Below are 13,358 nucleotides of genomic sequence, written 5' to 3'. Positions count from 1 at the left end.
ATTGTATTCATTGGAGTTTAGAAGGTTAAGGGGAGATCTAATAGAAACTTAACAAGATAATACATGGCTTGGAGAGGGTGGACGCTAAGAAATTGTTTCCATTAGGCGAGGAGACTAGGACCAGTGGGCACAGTCTTAGAATTAGAGGGGGTAAATTCAGAACAGAAATGCGGAGACATTTCTTTAGCCAGAGAGTGGTGGGTCTGTGGAATTCATTGCCGCGGAGTGCAGTGGAGGCCGGGACGCTAAATGGCTTCAAGGCAGAGATTGACAAATTCTTGATGTCACAAGGAATTCAGGGCTATGGGGAGAATGCGGGTAAGTGGAGTTGAAATGCCCATCAGCCCATGATTAAATGGCGGAGTGGACTCGATGGGCCGAATGGCCTTACTTCCGCTCCTATGTCTTATGGTCTTATCAGCGACTGGATTTTTAAAAATAAGGGTTGTTACACAGCCCTTTGCAAAAGTAACTGTTTACAATATTCCCGGCACATTACAGGGAGTTCATTTAAAAAAAAGGCCGAGAATGTAAACGCATGCACGAGGCGGGGCTTCCATCTTTCTATCAGAAGAGGAGTTCCTGGACACTGATACTGCAAATGGTCATACGATCGTAGAAGCTGTTCGGGACCTTGTTTAATGCTGGGTTTTCTTGGTAAGAAGAAAGTGAGGACTGCAGATGCTGGAGATCAGAGCTGAAAATATGTTGCTGGAAAAGCGCAGCAGGTCAGGCAGCATCCAAGAGCAGGAGAATCGACGTTTCGGGCATGAGCCCTTCTTCAGGAATGAGTAAGGGTTTCTTGGTAAGGGTTTAGTTCTTCTCAATTTAACCTGTAATTTGCAGACTGCAAAGATGAGCTTGTTTAAATGGCAGATTCATTAAAATTATGGATTTAAATAAATTCTCCGGTAGAACACAGCGTTAGATCAGTATGGCTTCCACTGTTTAAGCTAAAATCGATGATCCGAATAATCAATTATCCAAACAAAATAGTGCTCACTCATCTCATTCGGTTAATCGAAATTCCTGAGTAGTTGTTTTTAGTGTGGTAATAGGTTTGTGGGCTGCCATGATGCCTAGGGGCCGGAGTAGTCTGGTGGTCATCTCTGAAATGTCTTTGATGTATGGTAGGGTGGCTAGAGTCTCTGGGCGTGTTGTGTCTTCCTGTTTAGGTCCTTTATGCAAGAATCGGTGGACTGCGCTTATCGGGTAGCCAATGTTCCTGAATACGTTGTATAGGTGTTTCTCCTTGGTTTTGCATAGTTCTGTAGTGCTGCAGTGTGTTGTGGCTCATTTGACTCGTGTCCTGATGCAGTCCGTTTGTGTGTATTGGGATGGTTGCTTATGTAGTCGAGTATCTGGTCTGTGTTTGTGGCTTTCCTGGAAACGCTGGTCTGAGCTCTCCATTAGCTTTCCATTCTACCAAGAAGAGGAGTCTGTTATTGTAATTGTTCTCTTCCTCTTTGGTGAACTTTACACTGGTCTGAATGTTGTTTATGTGTTCGTAGATTTCCTCTCGTTTGTCGCGTTTTGTTATGACAGAGGTATCATCCACAAAGTGGACCCAGAGCTTGGGTTGGATGGTGGGAAGGGCTATTCGTTCTAACCTCTGCATGACTGCTTCTGCCATAAGTCCTGATACTCGTGATCCCATAGGGGTCCCGTTGATTTGTTTGTATATCTTGTCATTGAAGGATTGTTTCTTGTTCAGTGCCTGATCCCTTACACTTAGAGTCATAGAGTCATCCAGTACAGAAACAGACCTTTTGGTCTAACCAGACCACGCTGAACATAATCCCAAACTAAACTAGTCCCACCTGCCTGCTCCTGGCCCATATCCCTCCAAACCACTCCTATTCATGAACTTACCCAAATGTCTTTTCAACATCCTAACTGTACCTGCATCCACCACTTCCTCAGGAAGTTCATGCCCCACACGAACCACACTGTGTGGAAAAAATTGCCTCATGTCTTTTTTAAAATCTCTCTCCTCTCACCTTAAGAATGTGCTGCATAATCTTGAAATTCCCCATCTTAGGGAAAAGGCAACTACCATCAACTCTATCTATACCACTGATTATTTTATAAACTTCTATCAGGTCACCTCTCCCCCTCCTATGCTCCAGCCTTTCTTTACAACTCAAGCCTTCCATACCTATTCCTTATGAACATTTATATTAAAGCTCAATAAAAGCAAAATGCCACAAATGCTGGAAACCTAAAATAAAACAGAAATTGCCAGAAAACCTGAGTAAGTCTGGCAGGCAGCATCTGTGGTGAGAGAAACAGAGTTAATGTGGAGGCTGAAGACTTTTCTATTCCAAACAGTCTTTGGACTCAAAACGTTAACTCTATTTATCTTTCCATAGATGCTGCCAGACCTGAGTTTCTCCAGCGTTTGCTGTTTTTACATTAAAGTCCAAGTTAGCTTAGGGAGTCACATTTTCCAGGTTTTGGATGTTGCTGTGATGAACACTCCTAAATATTCTCAAACTGGAGTTCTGATTGTGTGCTACTCTGTACAGAGTGTGGAGCCAGTTAATGAGTGTAAGACAGTGGTGAGAATATAGTGACACTGCACTGGTACTTACTCTGCCCACTACTCCTCTCCCTCGTACAGTCTCCAAGGTTCCAGACAGGCTAAAGATTCTCCAGTGCCTTTCCCGAAGCTGAACAACTTCTGTCCCAAGATTCTCCAACCGGATACAGTACCTCCACTGAGGAGAGAGACAGTAAAATGGACCAAAATCAGATTCAAAGACCAGGTCATTGGGTCAGAATACCTTACATGGATAAACGTATTTCAGTATAATTACCTGTGCCAGCTACTCTTATACCTTTGTAAATACACGGTACACTCAGTTACTGCATACAGTTTGGAGGGATATGGGTCAAGCACAGACAAGTGCATCTAGTTTATCTTGGGATTATGGTCAGCATGGACTAGTTGGACCAAAAGGTCTGTTTTCATGCTGTATGACTCCACATAGAGCAGTCAGGGTTTGATCTCGGACTGGAGTGTGTACATTGCCACATTTGAGAGATGAAGCAGTGATTACTACTTTTGTCATTGTTGCCTCAAGGAAAAGGAAAAGGGATAATGAAACCATTTATAGATAATTGTTCTGCTTCAAAAATACAACTGGACCATTCCACACAGGAGTCTTGGGCTCATTTTCCCTTACCCATTAGCCACTACCCGGGGCTCTTCATGAAGGATTAAGGCAGAATCCTGTTTTAGGATGATGACTCACCTCTCCCAGTTACATTCCTCTTCCTCCAAACTCTATCCCTTCCCAATCAGAGGAATTCCTCCCTTGCATATCATCTTTCTACTACGTGGTCAGAAAAAAATGGAGAGAAGCCCATGATCATACAGCATCAACCCTCTAACATGACAGCTGCAATTCTTAACTTAGCTGAACAGCATTCAGTAGTAAATTAATCGATCGATATAAACAATGCCAATCATGTTCAAAGTGAGCAATACTTACCCAATACACATGGGAATTCTGTGCTTCCTGTAATTAAATTAAATGTTGTAAGAATTTGAGGTCAATATCTTTGAAAACAGTTTGAAACAGTTAGATAGAGCCTTCACTGCAACGCAGCAAATGGCATTTTCTCTGAACTGAAAGCATTCATTTGTACAAACCAGTTACAGTGGTGCTTTAGAAAGTTAGCTGCACATACAGTGAAAGTGTCCATAGAATAGTTAAACAGCCACAGGCCTTACAGTCTCAGGGACAAGCAGCTAAACATACACTCTGAAACAAACTGCAACATCAGCACAATTTAGACATTGTTGTCCAAAGAGTAAGCCAGGCTTCCACTCACTATCCCTCCAAACAACACAACATTATTCATGTGAGTGACCTCGAGCTAAGGCCAGCACTCTCCGTGGCAGCGATTAATTAATTCACCTCATCCACCCTAGAACATGAGAGAGTTCATACCTCATCCACCTTCCTCCAGCTCCTGCAGGACAGCCTTGTTTGCTATCTGTAACTTGTGCAATGCTAGCAACGGAACCTCTTCCTGTCTAAACAGGGTCAACAATAGTCTCCTTCAGTGCTGTACCTGTCTATGATTCTAAGGCAACTCCACTAGTCCTGAAGAAGGGCTTATGCCCGAAACGTCGATTCTCCTGTTCCTTGGATGCTGCCTGACCTGCTGCGCTTTTCCAGCAACACATTTTTCAACTCCAGTAGTCACCACCATGCAGGAAGGTCAGTGCTTTAGAAATGAGCACAGGCCTGCGACATGAACATTTAAGTGAACATTTCAATTGCTGGATAGGTTGGACTATGCCCACAGCACATACCAAGCTACATGGATAATTACAACAAAATGTTGGTGTGTAAACTGTGACACGGTGGCAGTGTCCCTATCTCTGATCCAGGAAGTCAAGATTCAAGTCCCACCTGTTCTAGAGGTGTGTCATAACATCATTGAAGATTGATTAGAAAATATCTAAACAGTGAAATGGAAAGTATAGAACTTGAACAGGACATAAACAAGTTAGTGGAAGAGGCAGGCAGGTGGCAGATGATGTTCAATACACAAAAGTGTGAGGTGATACATTTTAATAAGAACAACGTGGACAGGCAAAGCAAAGTAGGGATACATTGTAAAGGAGTGCAGGAGTAGAGGGACTTGAGTATATACAGTGTTCACAGAACATTGAAAGTGGCAGACACAGAGAGCAGTTAATGAGCAAACAGTGCCCACAGCTTTATTAACAGGGACATAGCATACAAGATCAAGGAGGTGATGCTAAACTTGTACAAGACACTTGTTAGTCCTCACCTGGAGTAGTGTATACAGTCCTGGGAGTCACACTATAGGAAGGGTGTGAACATACTGGAGCGAGTGCAGAATTGATTTCCAAGAATAGCTCTAAGGATGAAACACCTCATTATGACAGTAGATTGAAGAAGCTGGGAGATCTGATTGAAGTTTTCATGAGGAAGCTGAATGGGGGGGGGGGCACTGCTCCCACTTGTAAAATCCACTTCATCCACTTCTCAACCAATCAGTACCCTCAAACCTATGCAATATACATTTCTGTTCTCTTTGAGATTTAGTGTTATTGTACTTCTGTCCTGATGAATCCAAATGAAAAGCTGCATTAGCGTGACCTTTTACCAGCAAAACCCATTTAGAGGCATTGTGTAAAATTAACGGAGAAAGCTTAAATTCATTAGCAAGTTTTATCAAGCATTGTTAGCACCAACATGAAAGAAATCCTGGGGTGTCATACAAGCCAGCTGGAGATTCTTACCCGCATGCCCATGTAGAAGGGTATAACAGTAACCCGGATGTTCTCTGTTGTTTCTCGATGTACATCAGAGAGCTCCAGCCAGGGATGGTTCTTCTCCTGCCAAGCACGCAGCGTATCTCTGGCTACAAATGGCAAGGCTGCTGGGTGAATTAGCGCAACATTTTAAATCCAGATCCATGTCACTTGGACAAACCAACACAGATACTGAAAACCAACTGGACAATAGTAAGTTTTCCCACTATGTTTTATTTTTCAGTGGAATTTGAGAGTTACTAATAATGCTAGCATTTCATAGTATCCTTTCAGTTCAGCAGCAGGCCATTTGGCTCATTGAGTCCACATCGACCCTCCGAGGAGCATCCCATCCAGACCCACCACTCCCCATGCTGTCCCTGATGTCCCATGGCTAAACCACTGACCCTGTACATCCCTGGACACTACGTGCAATTCAGCATGGCTGATCCACCTAACTTGCACATCTTTGGACTGTGGGAGGAAATGGGATCATCCAGAGGAAACCCACACAGACATGGTGAGAACATGCAAATTCCACAGATAGTCACCCGGGCTGAAGTTGAACCCAGGTCTCTGGCACTGTGAGGCAGCAGTGCTAACCGTTCAGCAGCCCATTTATTACCCTTCAATTGCCCTGGAGAAAGTACTGGTAAGTCTTTAAGTCTGTTAAGCAACAATTCCACAACAATGCCAAAGGCAATGCTGAAATAATGCAACACAGAATTCTGGAGTATTTTCACTGAGGCTAGAGGCCTACTTTACCTCAGTCTAGTACCCATTCCTCAATGAGTGAGTAGGCTATTAGATCACAGAGAAGATTATAGTTGATCACAATCCATATCTGTAATACCCTGCAAATCCTTTCCGCTGCACTATTGTATGATTCTTAGTGACCAGGAGATGGGATCGGACCAATTTTCTTCCCCTAACTCAAAGCTGCTTCTGTTGCTAATGTAATTTCCCCGGTGTGCTAACTGTTTTGTATATCAGAAAAATCCTGTGGATTGCAAAGACCAAAAGAATTCAGTAGGGGTCAAAGTCAACATTTCTCCCTCAATCAATGTTGAATCATATTGGGGAATGAAATGTTAACGTTCTACACAGATACCGCTCAGATCTCCAGGATTTTTTAATTTCATAGGATCGTTGATGTGGCCTGTGGAAAAATATCACGTTATTGGAGTTTCTTGAAGAAATGCTGTACTGCAGGTTAGGTACAACATTAACAACAGCAAATCTAACAACAGCAAAATAAAGGGATATCCTCTATGCAGTGGTTATATCTACCCAGAGGGCTCTTCCTGACAACAAAGGGTATCTCAAATTGGAAGAGTTTAGCACCACAGCTCCTCATCTTGAGTAGCAGGAAAATTATATTCACAACATATAGTTACCTTAATATTGTCCCAGAAATACCTCAAAGCACTTAGCATTGAAATAATCATGACAGATGTCCATTAACTAGCAGTTAACTAGAATCATTCTGACAGATTACTAAACAGCCAATAAGTCTGCTGACAGTGACATTCATCGAGAAAGGAAAATGCTTGGAGAGTGGGTCATTTTTTTGACAAATGAGTTTTTTTTACAAAAATGAAACATCACAAAAACTTGCTTGTTTGAGCTGAAGACAGTAGAAGTTCTTCAATATGCTGAATATTTCTATTTCACAATGCATTAGACTGCCATCTTGCTCCATTTGTAATTCATCTCCAATTTGATTAAGCTGATGTCTTTAGGTCTGAAGCACTGCAGTAAATCCTGACGCCATATTTCTCGAGTGGGCCATGGTGGGTGCATACAATCGGCATCAGCTGGATCCTGCCAGAGTTCCTGGGATGGGAGCAGTGAACATGCTGATGACCCATTGCAGACAACACTCGAGAGAAACCCTGGTGAACGTTTAGCTTTTCGAAATCAAGGCTGTTGTAATCCATGGGTTTGTATGATCTACACAGCAGGCCAACAGTGACATTGTTTAAGCCTCCACTGAAGGACAGCACCTCTGATGGTGCGGGGCTCCCGCAGCATTGTCCTTTGGACAGTCTGGCACTCCCTCAGTAGTGAGCCTTTGTCAGTGTGGCCTTATCAGAATGTTTGCTCCACTTCCAGAGTGGGATTTGTATCCACAACATTTCAGTGGGGACTGAGCATAGCAGACATTGCCACAAACGGTGCCAAGTGAAATCTCTCTTTCAGTTCAAATTCATTTCTGGCCTTAATTATACTCAGCTCTGTATCCTGATCTTCAGTCTGATGCCCATAAATAACATTCTACAAAATCTAACAACTGTAAAATTACACAAAATACTTCACAGAAGCAAAGCAGAGAGAAGCTTGTTTAGAGGCTGAATTCTGACATACCTTTTGAAGTGTCATAGGAGAGAAATCTTTCAAATAACTCATGCTGGATGGGGCTTCTATCTGAGGAGCTGTAAGGCAGGATGTCTTCATGGCTCACATAGTCTAAACCTAATACAAGAGAAATGTTCATTCATACCTTTCAAACACACTTACAAGCTTTTGTTAAGGAATTGCATTACACAAGTAATGGTTTCATAAGCTGTGTGCAGCCTCTCCAGCAGCACCTACATCTTATTCCCAAACTAGAATCCCTTGTGCTTGCAGCTTTCTTTCCTCCATTAAGACTCTTACTTTACAATGCTGTTAATGCAGGAAAACATCTCACAGTGCTTCACAGGAACATTATCAAACAAAATTTAAGACTGAGCCTAATGAAGAGGTGCATCCAAAAGCTTGGCCAAAGAGGGCATTTGAAGAGTTTTAAAAAATGAGGGGACTGAAGGGGTTTAGGGAAGGATCTGGATATTTTGGGAAGCTGAACAGACCGTTGCTTATGGTGGAGTGATTAAAATGGGGAAGTCAACAGCCAGAATGAAATAAGCACAGGTACCCTGTGGATTATTGGGCTGGAGGAAGTTATGGAGCCAGGGAGGAACAAAGTCATGAAAGGATATGAAAACAAAAATATGACAGTTTGAAAATCAAGGTACTGCTGGACTTCAAACAAATGTAAACAATGCAGGGGTGATGGATGAAATGGACTTGATGCAAGTCAGGGCACAGGCAGCAACTTTAGATGACATGTAGGTATGATTCCATACTGGCTCACAGCACCAAAGGAGCCTCTTCTGTGACCACTCCTCAAACTAGACAGTGAATAGTGTGGGTCTGCAGCTTATTTAGCTTGGGAGGTAGATCACACTTGAACTGGATGCGATTTTGTCTCAAAGCAATGCCCAAAGCATAAACAGGAATGGAAAGCCTGATCAATTTTCCTTCATTCTTCCAGGGATGCCAAAGCAACCTATTTTATTTCAACTAACTTTATAGCAACAATAGAAGATCCATGATCAAACCCAGAGCTTTCCTGCTTTTGCACAAACAAAACAACAGCAATTTACCTGGAATAGCATAAAGCGCTCTGCTGTCATCATGGTTAGCGAGAAAGGTTACTGCTTCCGTCTGTGACCTTTGAGACTACAACAGAAAAGCACACATTCAATCATTGGGTGCTAAACAGAGGTTAACAGTGGCTGGGTTTATTGCTGTTTGCATCACAAAGGTTATGAACACCAGTACAACATTAGGTGAATGCTACAATAGAAAAACAAGAATTGCTGATTTGTTGATTCATGTATGATGTTGCAAAAGGATTCAAAAAAGAACTATTCCCACATTCCCATAGCTCCTACAAATCTCTGGAAGCACTAATTCTCACCCAATAGATCTGATTTTTATTCACCATCAATTTTGTTAAAACTATACAAGGTATTAGTCAGACCAAACTGGAATAACGAATAGTTCTAGGGTCACTTACTTAAGATAAGATATCCTGCCAAAGCACAAAGACCAGAGAAGGTTTACCAGACTGATAGCAGCTCTGGAGGGACCGTCTTATGAAGAGAGGTTAAGTAGGTTGGGCCTGTGTTCTTTAGAGTATAGAGGAATGAGAAGCAACCTTTGTGAAATATAGAAAAGTCTTAGAGGACTTGGCAGGGTAGATGTGGAGAGGTGTTTTCCTTTTGTGGGAGAGTCTAAGACCTGAGAGCACAATCTCAGAATAAAGGGTTCGCTCATTTAACACAAAGATGCGGAGGAATTTCTTCCTTCAGACAGTAGTGAAGCTGTGGAATTCATTTCCAAAGAGGGCTGTTGAGCTGTTGTTAAATATATGCAAGGCTGGGAGTGACACATTTTTAATCAGTAAGGGTTATGGGAAAAGGCTGGAAGGTAGAGTTGAGGATTATAAGATCATGATCTCACTGAATGGTAGCCTCAAAGGACTGAGTGGTCTAGTTCTGCTCCTTAGTCATATGGACCTTCTGCTCCAACCCAAACTCTTCTTTAAAGCAGCCCAGGTTACAGTTAATGAGATGCTGGTTGTTTCCCAGTATTTTATTCAAACCATCAGTCTCTGTTTAAAGACAGAGTGGGTACATGAGCGGATAGTCCATGTAGATAGAGAGCTAGGCTCAGGTCTTAACTGGTCGATATGCTAGTCCTTGTGAGGACATACAGAACAGTGAAAAACATTCAGAGCATTGGTTGATAGTAAACTAATCCGGACTCTATTCTGTAAGGCTCAGCACCACTGACCAGTAGCTTTCCCTGCGCTGAGACTTCAAGAATGATGGAGTAATTTATACATAAATACAACATACCATGTCAGGAAAATACTCATAACAGTTCCTTTCCTTCTGTCTCACACTACGTTTCCACTTAGAGCCCACACATCATGACAATTTTTTTTAATAGCTGAAAACATTCTGGAAACTCTCCATCCTTCAGGGGTTTCCCCAAAGAGTCACAAACCTGCTTGACAGCATTTTTAGAATATACGTTCCCACACAAAAATCTCTAACTGCATCGTTCTGATTAAGCCATCCACTCCCTGATTGCTGGTGTGCAGTGCTCACACTTACTATATGAGGACAGTCCCTGGTATCGATCAACACTTGGTAGTAGGTGTGCGTTTTGCCCTTGACCTCTTTGGAACCTTGAGTTCCTGAGTTTTCTGTTTTACTGCGAGAGAGACACACAATGGGTTAATTTGCAGCATGAAGCTGGAGAATAATAAGCATAAACATGGCATGTTCCCACTTCAAACAGCAAGGGGTTATCTGGATATACCTTCAAAGCACTGATATGAGCAAACAGGGCAGAAAATTGTCAGGGTAACATTGGAAAAACATTTCAAAAGAACGAGAAGCATCATGAAAGTAACTTAAATAAGAATTCATGCAATCTCATTTACAGGATTTCTGACATCACTAATAGACTCTCTCAAACAGCAGTAATCCTGTTTATGTATCCCACTTGGGATTCACCAGATTTGTGTTAAAGTCACTATGATCAAATTGGAGAAATTTCTGGTGCAAACATTTAGCTTGAAGTTTAAAACAAATTACTCTGCTTCATTCCATTCACATTATGTAAATGAGAAACAAAAACAGAAATTGCTGGAAAAGCTCAGCAGGTCTGGCAGCATCTGTGAAAAAGAAATCAGAGTTAACGTTTCTGGTCGAGTGACCCTTCCTCAGAAATATTGGTTTTTCTTTCAGTTTTCACTTTGTAAATGGTTGTAGTAGCTCTGTCCTATTCTGTCAATCAAACTGGACAGTACCTTCAATAGAGTCCTTGGCAGTAACGTTCCCAAACCCAGCATTTGGACTTTGTGCTGGGCACACTGGGCTCCACCATGCCCTTCCCAACAGGTTATGGACTGGACCCTGTCTGCTAACTCAGCTCCTTAAGCATGCACTCCCCACTGTCTATCTCCCTCCCTGCTGAAAGTGTATACTCATTGCAATGATGAAACTACACAGGCATTATTCAATGCACCTGCCACTAACTGAGCACAGAAGGTGGTTAGACATGGGATATTCCTGGTCTATACAGCTAGTCACCATCTGGGATGTCATAGTTGTTTAGGATGTGCCTGCCATCACCAGGGCTCACAGCAGCCATGCAAATACAGATCAGAACTGAAACCCAGAATGCCCGAGCCAATTGAATAAGCTCACTGAGCTATTCTTCAAAACATTGAATAATCGCAAAAATGTAACCCTGGCAGTTAAGTTAGCTCTTTGTACATGATTAAAATGTCAAATCACAGATGTAATGGTGCAGGAGGCAATTCAGCCCATCATGTCTACACCAGCTCATGAAGAGCAGCATTATCTACTGCCAATCCCTTGCTTTTCTCCCCTCCCCAAACTCTTGCACATTAAACTAAAGGCAACTTATCTGAGAAATAGAAATCAGTGAAAGCCACGCAAATCATATTGGAATCTTGACAAACCACTCGTTAGCTTTAATGCTCAAGATTGATGAGCAAGATAAAATATTTGCCATCAACAAGCTGTTTTGAGGACCCTATCCTCTTACCTGTCAGAGCTGCAAGATGCGACATCTCGGTCATATAGCCTGGCATGCCAGGGGAACAGGACTATCCCTCGGTAACCAAACACACTGTGCAGAAATAGCTATAGGAAGAGGACATAAAAAGGTCAGAGGCTGCTGCAGTAATTCAGAATAAAGCTACACCATTACAGCCAGTGCTGAGAGCCACACTCCTGGCCAGAGCAACAATAATGCAAATGAAAGAAGCAGTCTATTTTGGTCTCAAATCTACTCTGCTCTGTTCTACTGTACAATATGATCAAAGTTAATCTTAGAATTCAACTCCCCTGCCAGGTGTGAGGGGACGTCAGTGCTGCTGGCTGGACCAGCCTTTATTGTTCATCCTCAACTGACCTTGAACAGAGTGCCTGGTGAGGCCTTTTCATAGGGCAGTTAAGAGGCAACCATATAGCCGTGGGTCTGCAGTCACAAACAGGCCAGACTAGATAAGGATTCCCTAACTTTAGTAAACCAGATAGATATTTACAACCATCTGCAATGGTTACACAGTTGCCATTTGAAAAGCTTTTATAAACTCAATTTTTTAAATTGAATTTAATTTTCAACAACTGCTCTGCTAGGATTCAAATTCATGTCCCCTGAATATTAGCCCAGGATTGTAGATGACTGGTCCAGTAACATGAACATTACACTATTACTTCCTCCAAACATCTCAGTGTCTAACTACATCAATCTTGAATATACTCTGGCTGGACATTTACAGCACTCCTAGCAAACAAAATTCCAGAAGTTCCAAACTCTCAGAATCAAGACATTTTTCATCTTAGTCCAAAATGGCTGAACTTCATAACCTGAGTCAGTGAACTGTAATTCTAGACCCATCCCAATATTCATGCTGTCAAATACTCTCAGAATCTGCTTTGTTTGAAAAAACTCTTCTCGCATTCTCCGAAACATCAAGCAAAGAGCAGTGAACAGCTCGTTCAGTACAAAGCCAAACAAGCAGCCAATGTCTGTACCCAGTATTCAATGCCAGAAAGTGAAGAGAGAGGGGGTTGGACTCACCATCTAAGGGACTGGGTCTTAGGGTGGGACAGTGGCTCAGTGGTTCGCACTGCTGCCTTACAGCGCCAGAGACCCAGGTTCAATTCCAGCCTTGGCCAAGCCAAGCTGCATTTTATGGCTTAGAAAGGGTGGATGCTGGGAAATTGTTTCTGTTAGGCGGGGAGACTAGGACCCATGGGCACAGCCTTAGAATTAGAGGGGGTCAATTTAAAACGGAAGTGAGGAGACATTTCTTCAGGCCAGAGTGGTGGGCCTATGGAATTCAATGTCATGGAGCACAGTGGAGGCCGGGACGTTAAATGGCTTCAAGACAGAGATTGATAAATTCTTGATCTCGCAAGGAATTAAGGGCTACTGGGAGAGTTTGGGTAAGTAGAGTTGAAATGCCCATGGACATCCAGTCCCTGTACACCTCCATCCCCCATCACGAAGGCCTTATCTTCACCATGGACATCCAGTCCCTGTACACCTCCATCCCCCATCACGAAGGCCTTATCTTCACCGTGGACATCCAGTCCCTGTACACCTCCATCCCCCATCACGAAGGCCTTATCTTCACCGTGGACATCCAGTCCCTGTACACCTCCATCCCCCATCACGAAGG

At 42.7% G+C, this 13,358-nt stretch overlaps 1 protein-coding gene across 1 annotated transcript in view; it reads right to left on the bottom strand.

Annotated features, from left to right (window-relative positions):
* poldip2 (polymerase (DNA-directed), delta interacting protein 2) overlaps window positions 1-13,358 on the bottom strand; it is an 81,479-nt gene that overhangs the window by 54,480 nt on the left and 13,641 nt on the right. The window contains exons 3-9 of the mRNA XM_043718045.1: window positions 11,714-11,811; window positions 10,249-10,348; window positions 8,728-8,803; window positions 7,667-7,774; window positions 5,288-5,427; window positions 3,498-3,524; window positions 2,595-2,720 (exon numbers count right to left, since the gene is read on the bottom strand). Of these exons, the coding sequence (XP_043573980.1) occupies window positions 2,595-2,720; window positions 3,498-3,524; window positions 5,288-5,427; window positions 7,667-7,774; window positions 8,728-8,803; window positions 10,249-10,348; window positions 11,714-11,811 (675 nt within the window). The remainder of the gene's footprint in view (window positions 1-2,594; window positions 2,721-3,497; window positions 3,525-5,287; window positions 5,428-7,666; window positions 7,775-8,727; window positions 8,804-10,248; window positions 10,349-11,713; window positions 11,812-13,358) is intronic.

Source organism: Chiloscyllium plagiosum, chromosome 28 (assembly GCF_004010195.1).
Source record: "Chiloscyllium plagiosum isolate BGI_BamShark_2017 chromosome 28, ASM401019v2, whole genome shotgun sequence".
Classification (NCBI taxonomy): Eukaryota; Metazoa; Chordata; class Chondrichthyes; order Orectolobiformes; family Hemiscylliidae; genus Chiloscyllium; species Chiloscyllium plagiosum.
Note: the sequence above shows the minus strand (reverse complement) of the source record. Positions and strands in the feature narration are given on the sequence as shown.